This window comes from Paroedura picta, chromosome 8 (assembly GCF_049243985.1).
Source record: "Paroedura picta isolate Pp20150507F chromosome 8, Ppicta_v3.0, whole genome shotgun sequence".
NCBI classification, from domain to species: domain Eukaryota; kingdom Metazoa; phylum Chordata; class Lepidosauria; order Squamata; family Gekkonidae; genus Paroedura; species Paroedura picta.
This window is the reverse complement of record NC_135376.1, coordinates 10,741,456-10,753,959: the sequence shown is the minus strand read 5'-3', so window position 1 is coordinate 10,753,959 and position 12,504 is coordinate 10,741,456. Positions and strand designations below refer to the sequence as shown.

At 45.5% G+C, this 12,504-nt stretch overlaps 1 protein-coding gene across 9 annotated transcripts in view; it reads right to left on the bottom strand.

The window, feature by feature from the left end:
- Window positions 1-4,646: 4,646 nt before the first annotated feature.
- TBL1XR1 (TBL1X/Y related 1) overlaps window positions 4,647-12,504 on the bottom strand; it is a 198,616-nt gene continuing 190,758 nt past the window's right edge. For 8 of the 9 annotated variants that reach the window (XM_077348357.1, XM_077348356.1, XM_077348353.1 and 5 more), the window contains one exon: window positions 4,647-12,321. In XM_077348357.1, coding sequence (XP_077204472.1) covers window positions 12,295-12,321 — 27 coding nt within the window. In that variant the 3' untranslated portion in view covers window positions 4,647-12,294. The remainder of the gene's footprint in view (window positions 12,322-12,504) is intronic. The other variant, XR_013233410.1, reaches the window with a different exon arrangement.

Genomic DNA, 12,504 nt, shown 5'->3' with positions numbered 1-12,504 from the left:
CCGTTAAAAGTGTGACTTCCGTATTTAACAAATAAAATGCCATGGCAATTTCACACTCAACAATGGCCCATGTTAAGGATTTCGTTATTAAATCTGATTGGATATGATTAAATATGGCCCATGCTTTCCAAAATGGGCTGTGCGATAGATTTAAACGAACTCATTAGCGCTTAATGCAGCAAAGCTCTTTCTAAATGCTAATGTTTGGCTGCCGTTGGCTTGTTAATTAATTTGAAGATTGTGTAATTATCAGAGCTGTCGATTAGCATATGTCTAGCCCTTTTTATTGCCAGATGATATTGGTTGGCGTGTAAGTATTAGAAATTAAATTATATTCATAATGGAAAGAGGGCATCAAGCTGACCCCCAAGGCACACAGATTTACTCCGCCGTGCTCCTTATGGCCGTCTTTCTCTCTCCAAATATTATCTGCCAAATTGAGAAAATGTGGCTGTTTTCATATTTCCTTTTTACGTCGATGACCTTGTCAGGAATCACTTCTCATCCACCCTTCACTCCCCGCCTGCCTTGGAACTGAGGCTGACCGAAGGCCAACGGAGCTGTCTTGACTGCAAATTCCCAGCAATCCCAGAGAAGGGAGAGGACATTGGCAGGCTGGTCAGCAGCAAAAACAGCAACAACAACCAAGACGATGAATATCATTCGTTCCTCCATAAAATGCAAACAGCAGGAACCTGCAATCTTGATTTGTCTCAAAGGTGCACAGGAGAGCAAGAGGGGGTTTAACCCTTCAGCCTTGATTCCTTTTCACCATTTGAAACTGGCCTCCCCACTGTTTATTACTGTTTAAAAAAAGAAAACAAGACGTGTTTCTGTAAGAGGCATCTTTTCCCTTTAAAATGCTGGTAGTATAATGGGGCAGATTTCAAATAGTCCCAGGGGAAGGGCTAGACCCCTGTCTGATTTGTGCATTGTCCCATGGCAAACTGAGGCTCCATGAATCTGCTGTTTATATTTCATGGATGGAAAGTTGAGTCTCTCAAGGGGTGTATTCTGTTGTTCATTGCTTTGCTCTTTTTAGACCCACCCTGTGGTTTGCCCCCGATCTACTTCAATTCTCCACCTTATTCATCAATTCCACCTTATACCAGTCTCACTCCTACACAAATAGCGAAGATCAGAAACTTGTCCATCTTTTTTGCCTATGTGTCATCTGGAGATACTTCTGTAATACATTCTCACCATTTCAGTAGCTTGAGGTTTGTCATAATTCTTGATATGCTGCCTTAAATCCAAACAGCTGACCTTTGAGCTACTCCAGCAATATCATAAGAACAAAAGAAAAGCCCTGCTGGATCAGACCAGTGGTCCCTCTAGTCCAGCATCCTGTCTCACACAGTGGCCAACTAGTTCTTCTGGATGGCCAGCAACAGGGGGTAGAAGCTGAGGCCTTCCCTTGATGTGGCCTCCTGGCTCTGGGCTTCAGAGGTTTAGTGCCCCTGAATGTGGAGGTTCTCTCCAGTCACCTTGGCTAGTAGCCATTGATAGACTCCATGTTTTCCTAAACCCACGGCGGATTAAAGATACAAGTCTGAATCCTCCCCGGTTTTCCACAGGCACAAGGCGAAGGGGTACCATGCCACCTTCCTTCCATACAGCCTACAAAGCTTATAAAATGAAATACACAATGCAGGGAAGTGTAACTGAATCAACCCAGGAAAGGCGATTGAAACCAAACTCTGCAGAGTCCTTATCCTCCTGGTATGGATCTTGCAGCGATGACTGCTGAGCAGAGGAAGTGATGCTGAGCACTTAATTTCATTCCATTGAGAAACGGGAATCTTTACCCACAAAAGCCAAGCATCTTTAAGGCCGACTCAGTTTTATTCAAGGTCTCAGCTTTCGTGTCCACTCATGCAAACTTCTTCAGATACAAGAGACACTCCATACTCACAAGAGTCTGATGAGCACACATGGACCATTTTAAGCAGCAGCACAAAGCAGCTGTGGGAGAGGAGGGGGTGAATACTGTGTACACCACAGGGCAGTACGCTTATGTTGCACACATTGTCACCCAATCTAATACAGTAATGTGTCTGCCCTTCTTCATGGATACAGGACAGAGAACACAGGAGCGGGGAATGACTGGCATAGAGCTTCTACAGGGACCTTCTGGTCTTCACCAGAACATGTCAGCGCAAAGGAAGAGGACTAAATAAGCACCAGCTCTTCGTCTTCTGTCCAACATAAATTAGTTGGGGATTTAAAGAGCAGAGTGATATACAGATGGGGAAGTTGCAATCCCTCTCTTCCCGCCCAATGCTTACGTCTTTTATTTATTGGAAGCAAACCTAAAGGCCAGGAGCTCTCCTAAGATTGCAACTGTCTCTAGGCTACAGAGAGCAGTTCCCCTGGAGAAAAGGGCTGCTGTGGAGCATGGCCTCTATGGCATAAAACTCTATGAAAGGTCCCTGCCCTGCCCCAACACTGCCCTCTCCAGGCCCAAGTTCCAAATCTCTTGGGATTTCCCAACCCAGAATTGGCAGCCTTCACTGTGTGTACTTTTGCTGCACGTGGTGCCATTTGGCTAGCCAGAGGGTTCCCTTCAAGCTCATAGAATCCTAGAATCATAGAGTTGGAAGGGACCTCCTGGGTCATCTAGTCCAACCCCCTGCACTGTGCAGGACATTCACATCCCAATCGCTCATCCGGTGTAACCTGCCACCCCCTTGAGCCTTCACAGAACCAGCCTCTCTGTAAGATGGCTATCTAGCTGCTTGGTTTGTTCTGGGACACTGTTTGCTTTTCTCCCTGGTCCTCTCCAGATCTCTATTTTTTGCTCTTGCCACCCAATTGGAATTCATATCACTCCTCCCCACTTCCGATGGGAAGCGTGTTTATCATCAATCTGTTATGTTTCCACTAAATATGTGATTCACGCTTGTAATTATCCAAGTTGTAATCAGATCAAGTGACAACGCGAGCGGGGAAGCCAGGCCAGCTGGGCGTCGTGGTTAAGAGCGATGGCTTCTAATCTGATGAGCCAGGTTGGATTCCCCGCTCCCCCACGTGCAGCCAGCTGGGTGCCCTTGGGCTGGTCACAGTCCTGTGAACACTGGGTCTTACAGAGCCATTCCCTCAGAGCTCTCTCAGCCTCACCTCCCTCACATGGAGTCTGTTTTGGGGAGAGGAAAGGGAAGGTGATTGTAAGCTGCTTTGAGCCTTCTTCGGATAGAGAAAAGTGCTTACGTCTTCACAGCATGTTGTCAGGTCCCACTTTCCCCTCAGCCCTGAAACCATAAGCGACTCCCCCCCCCCATCATGAAATAAGTGCCTGAGGGAAAAGGAAGGGGGCACCATAAATATAGGATTCAAATATAACCCTGAGTCCACTGGGGGGGGGAGGGTTAAAGAGTTGGGGCATTCTATATGAGGAAAAAGAAGAGCGATAACATTGTTTTTATTTTTATACTTGCCCCCAAGCAAAGCATTGAAAACATGGTTTATTTTATTTATTTATTTTTATTTATTTCCCGCCACTCCCTAAACGGCTTGTGGCGGGTCACAATGTCTTAAAACCCCATTAAAACTCCCATTAAAAGACTTAAAATCCATCCCAACATGGCGGGAAAATCCCCTTCGTACCCCCTATTACTAAGGGGGGTAGAGAAGGAGGTCCAACGATGTTCACTCCAAAAGCCCGGGGGGGGGGGCAGGTGTACCTCACCAACCCCAGCCTCAACCATAGACCTGGCGGAAGAGCTCCATTTTGCAAGCCCTGTGGAACACTAGAAGATCCAGCAGGGCCCACAGCTCACCCAGGAGCTCATTCCATCAGGCAGGGGGCAGAACTGAAAAGGCCCTGGCCCTGGTTGAGGCTACGCATGCTTCCCTAGGGCCGAGAACGACCAGTAGATTCTCACCCGCAGAGCGCAAAGCCCTGCGGGGGGCATAGGGCTTATATAACCGGTAGACATTTTGGCCATTTTAATTTTTTTCCATTGGCAATTTAGAGTCATTGCTTGCACTGAGAGAAGTGTATACTTCCACCCTGCCGCCTGGAGCCATTCCTGTTGGGCAACTCTACCACTCCATTGTCTATGCCAAACTCGTGGTTTAAGGCTCCCAAGTTATGTCTGATGATAACTGTTTAATTATTATGATCACTAAGAGCTGTTCCTACTGCTAAAAATAGTTCAATGTATGTTTTGTTTTACTGGTTCTACATATACTGCCCTGAAATGTCACAGTGAGAGGCGGTATATAAACTGAATGAATGAATGTACAAACAGGGACACTAAAAGAACCAAGGTGGTACAGTGTAGGACTAGGATCCATGTTCAGATCTCCAGTCCTCTTGGGAGAGTGTCCTGGGTGACCTTGGCCCAAACACCCCCTCCCCCTCTTAAGCCTAACCTACCTCACTGGGTGGTTGGGAGAGTAAAAGAGAAGATGGTGTACGCTGCTGCAGGGCTCTCTTGGAGAGCAAGTACATGAAATGAAGAAATAGAGCTCTTCTGCCAGTTCCTTTGGTTCAAGCCACAGACACTGAGAGATGTTCAAGAGACTGTAATGCGTCATTTAAAAAAAAAAGATGAAAAATGGCACGCACAACCACCTGTTATTGCATTTGATTAGATCCTGCTTTCAAATGTTATTTCGAAAGAGCATATGCACAACGAGCGTCGTATCAAAATATATTTTATTCTGGACCTCTTTCAGATCTGATTCAAATTACACTTGTCAGAGCAATACAATGCAAAGGGAAAAATTGGAACAGAAAATGTGCCTAGAAAGGGATTAAGAAAGGGGCTCGGAGGACAAAATCATTGTGATGTGGAACCAAAATACATCATAAAAAGTGTGATCAACAGGGGTCCAGGACAGTATAGAACATCTATATCAGTCTTCTTTAGACAATAAAATCATGAAAACTGAACAATAAAAAGTTTTTGTTTTGTTTTTCTGAACAAGTAAAAAAAGAAAAAAGAAAACCTTTAATGGGCTGGTTTTACATTTTACAACATTTGTTATTTAACTGGATAGGTAACTGAAGAAATGATGTAGACATTTTTAAATCCAGTGCTATAAGTAGGCTCACAGAATTAGACCCAAAAGATTTGCAACTCCAAAAAAAGAAAGAAAGAAAGAATCGGAACCTGTATTACAACAACAATGTCAAAGTCAGGAGAGAGAGACTGAGAATGAGAGAGAGAGAGATTACTTTTTGGATTACATGTGACCAAGTTGCTCACTGCGGCCTGTTGAGAAACAAGGACTGCAAAATTACACAGGAGAAGCAACGGCGAAGCACACCCATTTCCTGAATTCATCCACAAAAGGCAACAAAAAGAGAAGGGGGGGGGAGTAAAATGCATTAAAAGAAATTTTAAAAAAGGGTTTGTTATCCTCAATACCGGGAACTGAAAAGGGCTCAAGGATCCCATCTCTGTTACTGTGTTGACTCAGCCACTCCTGTCCCACTGAGACCGGAAATTGCCAAGGATCTACGCCTTCCTCGGCCCTGCAATTAAACAAAGCCGGAAAAGGACAGAACTGGAGACTTGAACGGGAGAAGAAGCAAATGAAACGGCAGGAATGTCATGATTTCTCTTCCTGACTACAGGATGGATCGAGGCTCCTGATGGGAAATCCGTGTCGCTGCACTCTAAAAACAGCAACACAGTGGCTTCAACGCAACTCACAAGGACAAAGTCAGAAGAGCAAGCAAAAACCTTTAACAAGGGCCCCTTTTGCAGGGTGGCTGAACAACTGTGCCCACTGATGGGGGCTGGGGAAACGACTGCCACGTGGCATGAAATCCAGCTCTTATATAGACTGCGGGCCTTGCTTGTGTACACATCCCCACCTTTAAGAGTTCCTCTAGGTCAGGGGTAGTCAAACTGCGGCCCTCCAGATGTCCATGGACTACAATTCCCAGAAGCCCCTGCCAGCATTCGCTGGCAGAGGCTCTTGGGAATTGTAGTCCATGGACATCTGGAGGGCCGCAGTTTGACTACCCCTGCTCTAGGTCCATGTGCCACAATGCTGCCCCCTTCTGGAGACGAACAAAAGTCCCTTCCCTACAAACTTTTAAAGGTGTAAAAAGTATTTGTTAGACAACATTGCTTCCAGATTTGCTACTGATGAAGACCAACCATGGTGCTGCGTTAATAACATCAGGATCTCTCTTACATTTTTTTTGGGGGGGGGGAGGGGGGAGACAAGAACCACAATGTTTCTTTCCCTTAGAAATGCATTAAATATCAGCAGGACTTCGAAGCAGAGAAAGACCCTTTGAAGAAACAGTCACAAAAATGCTCAGTTTGCCAACATGATGTAATGCCCCTCCCCCCAGAAAGGGTTGAAAAGCACTCATGTGCCAGCCACTAAACAAAAAAGTTGCAAAAAACGCCCCGCTTTTACCTACTTGCGTTCTCAAACTCAGAGGATATTTAAAGATACTGAAATATCCTGCCAGGATCTAAGCCAGGGGTAGTCAAACTGCAGCCCTCCAGATGTCCATGGACTACAATTCCCATGAGCCAGCGTTCGCTGACAGGGGCTCATGGGAATTGTAGTCCATGGACATTTGGAGGGCCATAGTTTGACTACCCCTGATCTAAGCCATGTAGAAAAACAGTCAGGAAATACCATTAAAATGGGCTACAGGTCTTTGGTCTGTCTCTACAGTTGCATCTGGTTTAATTAAAAAAAAAAAAACGAGTTTCAACTTGTTTTGTTTGGACATGAATGGGTGCGAGTTGTTTTCCCACACCGAATGATATGCTATGAGGATAAGAGCTTTAATTGCTATACATTTCAGTTTTCCTAGCATGTTTTAAGATTGTAGATGCTATGAGTCAGCTTCAAACTCCCGCTCGCTAACAGCCATGGCTACTGACAACCATGGGAGAACCTAACGTCTTTGCTCTGCTATCCTAGCCAGCAGAATGGGCTACCTGAAGGCAGAACACTGCCAAAGCCATCCTGATGCGCACCTGTGCTACGGTGTCCCGAAGGTACAAAACACAAGATCCGCCCAGGCTCTTCCATGACGTCATCCAATTGGTCTCGCAGAAATATACCAGGCCTTTCCTCACACCCCTTCAAACACCTCCCCATTGGGGTGATGAGTCACGGGTGTGACTTTGCTCTTCTGAATGGGGACTTAAGTCACTCTTATGACTATGAAATGGGGGGGGGGGAACTATCAACAGAGAAATTCAAGATGGCGGGAATAGGCGGAGCCAGACGGAAAGGAATTATTTGGAAAGGTGGCCGGTATCCAGGTCTCATCGAAGTATTAAAGCCAAGCCATTCCAGATTCTCCAGACCAGGTCTAAATTTTCCCTGCCAACCACAGTTCACAAAGACTGAAAAGAAACAAGTTCACTTCAAAATGGACGTGAAAGCGCAAACTCAACTTTCCACATTCCAGGGAGTCCTGTTGTCAAGTGGAATTCAATGGAAGCAAAAAAGAAGAGTCTTCCAAGCTCAGAAAGCTAACTCCATGGAAATGCAGTAGAAAATGCTTTGTAAGAAAGAGTACTGAAAGCTCAGTTTTTGGGAATGTGCAGCCCCCGCGACATGCAAAACCAGTTGCAGTCATGATGGCCTTTCCCATCTGCTCATGGATTTCACCTCAGGACCCAGAGCAAGACACTACCTTGGCAAACACAGATCTCCACACCTGCACTTGCCAAGATAACAAAAAGTAATTGACATAGGTGGGCAGAAGGGAGCCTTAAACCCTCTAGAAGAGGGGTAGCCAAACTGTGGTTTTCCAATGTCCATGAACTACAATTTCCATAAGCCCCTGCTGGCATCATGCTGGCAAGGGCTCGTGGGAATTGTAGTCCATGGACATCCGGAGACTCAGTTTGGCCACTCCTGCTAGAACCTCACCTGTTCCCCTGCAAATGTCTTCAAAGTTGGTTTCCACCCAGTTCAGTTGACTTGCATATTTTGACATCTGGCTGGGGAAACCGAAGCTTGTGAGCCTATGTAAGGAAGAATGAGGAACTGAGGGAAGAATATGCCCTTCCCCTCTGGCCCACTGGTCCCTTCAGGTATTCTCAGACTGTTTGGATTTGACAAAAACTCTGCACTGGACACACCCTGTTCCCTTCATGACAGGTCAGCCTCAAAAAGGTGGCAAGAGGACCACACCAGAGGTGCTAGTCCCCACTTCAGCATACAACAAAATTGGCACTAGAGACGTCATCATCAGGCCTAGCCTGGATTTCGCATCTCCTACTGAAGGAGGAGAGGAACCCTGATCAGAACTGGAGCAGCACTGTGGCACATGGATAGAGGACAGCAGGTAAAAGAGACCCGTCAGGCTGAAGTCCCAAAGGCAGTGGGGGTTCCTTTCTCATCTATCATGTGCCTCCCGCCCTTCCACAGAAAGAGCAGAGAAGCTGCACTAACTCCGTTCCCCAAAAGGACTTACACTATTAAGCTGAGAGGGTGGCAGTGGTGGGGTGCCCTGACATACAAATATATCTGGTAGATTGGCTTCCCTGGGGTGTAGCCCTGGACTACAACTCTGCAACGCAATGGTGTATGCTTATAACAGCCAATGACTCCGGCTGGGATTAACCATGAAGAGCTGGGTGCAGGGTTGCAGATCAGACGTTTGTCAAGCACAGATAAGCCCCTTATGTTTGGCGGGAGACTCTGAAATTCAGAAATCTTTCCTCTCCCAACGGAGAGGTTGCGGATCTGGCCCAGGTAAGATGATCCTGAATCATGCTCAAATTAAAAACAAAAATGGGAGAGGGAAGGAGGAAAGCGGGGAAACAAGCCCAGGATTCAGTGATAATGAAGCTTCAACATCTTCTAACATGCAGTATCCTATTTAAATGGCTAGAATCAAAGTCACAAACAAAAGCAGCGAAAAATTGCAAAACCCAGAAGTGTGAACGTTGCTGTGGAATAGCTGCGGCTGTGTCAAAAGAATTCAACGGCATCTCTTTTTTTTTTTCCTTTTTCAATTCCTCTGAAACAGCTGTTCAATAGCTTGTATGGGGGGGGAGGAAACAGACTGTCCATATCAAAATACAAAAGTACTATCAAGAATCGCCTCTGACTTTTGAAGATTTAAATTCAGTGCAATTGACATAAGTGTTGCTAAAGGAAAGAAAAACGCTGTTTAAATATACTTAAAAAAAAAAAAAAACCAACAACACACATTTGTGTCTATTCCTGGGAGCAGAGTTTAAAATTATTGCACAGATTTTTATTTTTACATTTTTAAAAAACTTTTAATTTTCTTTTAATAACGACAGAGGTCAGCCACAGTCCTGCACCTCTAGGAATAAAAAGCAAGATTTTCAAGTGCCAGAAACTCAACTTACATATTGTAATTCACAGGGAAACTGTCCTGAACATCTTGAGCCTATTCTCAAACTCCACACGTGGCTGGTACAGAACCGTAGCAGATGAGTGCCCTAAGAGATAGGAATCTTCCTTTTGTTTTCCTCACAATGGTCTGTATAAGAGTATAATACCCCATTAATAACAACAGGAGTGTGCATATTAAAAACTGGCTAAAATGGTTACCGTGCTTTCCAGGTTGAATGTGACTCACTTCATGGACGTGGAAATAGAGATCTGTATTGAAAGGACAGCCTGGTTGAAAAAGGATAATTTCTCTATGTTAGCTGAATTTATAGGGAGCTATAAAAAAAGGGCAGAAGTTGCACACTACGGAAGGACATGGGACTGCTGCTGAAAATGGCAGCCCTGTGTCACACCCCCTCCCCCTTCTACAAGGGTCTACTTCACCTTAAAGCAGAGTCATGACAAACGGGCATTTCCCTGCCCTCTCCAGTCAGTGAATGATGTGGAACGGAAAAACGTGTCTTGTAATGACATTTAGAAATAAGTGATACTGAATTTGAAAGGAGGGAGGGAGGGAGGCAGGGAGGGAGGGAGGGAAGGAGGAGCTCGACACAGGACTGCCATTTTCCAAGGCAGCCCCATGTCCTTTGCAACACGTGAATCCAGCTACAGAGAGGAAAACACAAAGATTTTAAGTACGGCATTTGTGAACCAGTTCACTGACACTGCAATGGCGATACAAAATCTGCAAAGCTACTGAATATAAAATCGCTCTTTGAAGTAAAAACGGGGCGAAATGTTAAAAACCAGACAACCTTCCTTTTAAGGAAAATCGACAGCTGCGAGAAACGTGATGCAACAAGAATATTGGCCGAAGTCCACCATCACACTCTTCTTTCACCAAAAGTATCCTGCAAATGGTACTCCTTTTAAACAATCAGGTAAGCAAATGGCGGCTGGCCAGGGATGGCTCTGGCCCGTGAAGAAAGGAAAAAAACAACACTCGTTATCAGAAACAAAGAGAAGATATAGTAGTGACCATCTCCCCCCCCCTAAAAACAAATAGCAGCGTATGTTTATCCTAAATGTGGAAGGAAAAAATAAATCTCACAAGCACATACAAAAAAATCAGGAGATGGGAGCAGCAGGGTGAGATTAGTGCAAGACTTGTTTTTGTCATTTTACAGAAGCTCGATCGCTCAGTATTAAAATAAACTTGACGCAAGTCCTTTGATGGACGCAGATCCCCTTTCCTTTGAAACGTAAGAGGTACCGTTCGCTAAACGCTAAACACTTTGTCAATGCCACCCCCAATTCGTTTCCACTGGATCTTTAGGAACTAAATTTCTTGTCTTGTACATAGGGAAGAGGAGAAAAAAACCCTTTGTGTTGGAATTTGGTTATGCTAGACCAGGGGTAGTCAACCTGTGGTCCTCCAGATGTCCATGGACTACAATTCCCATGAGCCCCTGCCAGCAAATGCTGGCAGGGGCTCTTGGGAATTGCAGTCCATGGACATCTGGAGGACCACAGGTTGACTACCCCTGTGCTAGACAACTAAGCCCCACCGATTTAACAATGGGCGACACTCTCACAGAAACTGTGGCAGTGAAGCTCATGGAGGAGTATTTCAACATGAACCATGCGACTTTCCCCCTTCTCCACGGTTGCATTTCTTTTTGGCAGGAGTGCGCACACCCGAATCACAGGTGAAGCTCTGCGTGTTCAAAGGAACAGGCCAAAAAGATCATCCTTTGATACTGGAGCCATCCAATGTTTGGAGCACATCTGCCACGGGGAACTGTGGTGACTCATGGCCCATAGCACACCGACACTTCTGTAGGTTGAGGCACGAAAAATGGAATCTTGGTCTGCAGATAGGAAGTCTAATGCATGAACAACAGGGGAGGATGGCTATACCATAGGAAGGAAGGGGGCATGACTACCCAGTCAATCCAACATTTGCATAAAACCTCTTATTCCCCTTCTCCTTATTTTTGCCTCCTGTAAGTCTCTGTTTGGAAGAGCCAGGCCTCGAGTAAGAAACGACAGCTTTTGGGGGACTGCTGCCATCACAAAGAATCCACCCACCCTGCGGGCTGTGCCAAACACATCTTGCAGCTTAAACAAAGATGCAACGCCATGCTTCAAACGGTCCCGTTTCCCATCCCGCCTTTCTCCACCTAAGCTGTGGGTCGACCTCCGCAACGCGCTCCAGATGTCTGCGTCTTTAACAAGAATGCATTCAAAGAACTGCTGCAACATTCCCACCCCCCCTCCCTTCGATTCTGCTGCAAAAGAACTGCCGCTGAGAAAACGGTTCATGCTTTTTGCTTTTGTGCATGAATAAAAACCGTACAGGGTCGACTGGGGTGGGGGGGAGAAAGCAATCTTAACAAGCAATGAACAAACTAATGTTTGCAGGAGTAGGCGAGTCCATTTCCCTCCCTGTACACAATAAAATGCTCGTCACCTACTGAAAGGGGGTTAAAAAGCCAAAAAAGAAGAAGGAAAAAAAAACCCAAAGTCCAATTTTTCAAAGCATTAAAAAGGTTGGAAGGGAATTGGGGAATAGAAAACAAAATGTGTAGCTTTCCCCATTTTGGTACACAGAATGGTCTGTTCTTGGTACAGTCCTGTTTCTCTCTCTCTCTTGTCCTGGATGGTTTGTTTCCCCCCGTTTCCAAAATGCCTACATGTTATTTCAGGAGGGGAGGGGAAGGGGGGGACACAGCAGATTCCAGCACTTGGTGAACAGGCTTCACAAGCTGTGACAAAACTCTGTCATCATCTTCTTCAGAGCGTAATCGTTTTTTTAAAAAATTTTGCTTTTTAATATACAGTATATGTATATAATTCTTTCAGGTTTGGCTGTATTGGACTGGCCATGGTTCAGTTGGGACTATAGCAGTACATGGGTCAAGGGGACAGTCATTTTGGCTATGTACACATTCATAGTCGGTCCATGGCTTCCAACTAGTAGCGCTATTTCCGGAGGTCTAGTACACAAACCTGCAAGGGGGAACAAAAGAAGACAAGGCGCCCGGTCAGAGAGATCAGGCTTGCTGGGCTGGCTCATCACGACAATGACTTCTTTAAAAAGTTAAATATTTCAAAGAGAGGAGTGTGGCTGTGGCTGAGTGCTCCAGCATCTAGCTCACAGGCAGAAGGTTATATCCCTCTGGCACCTCCCAT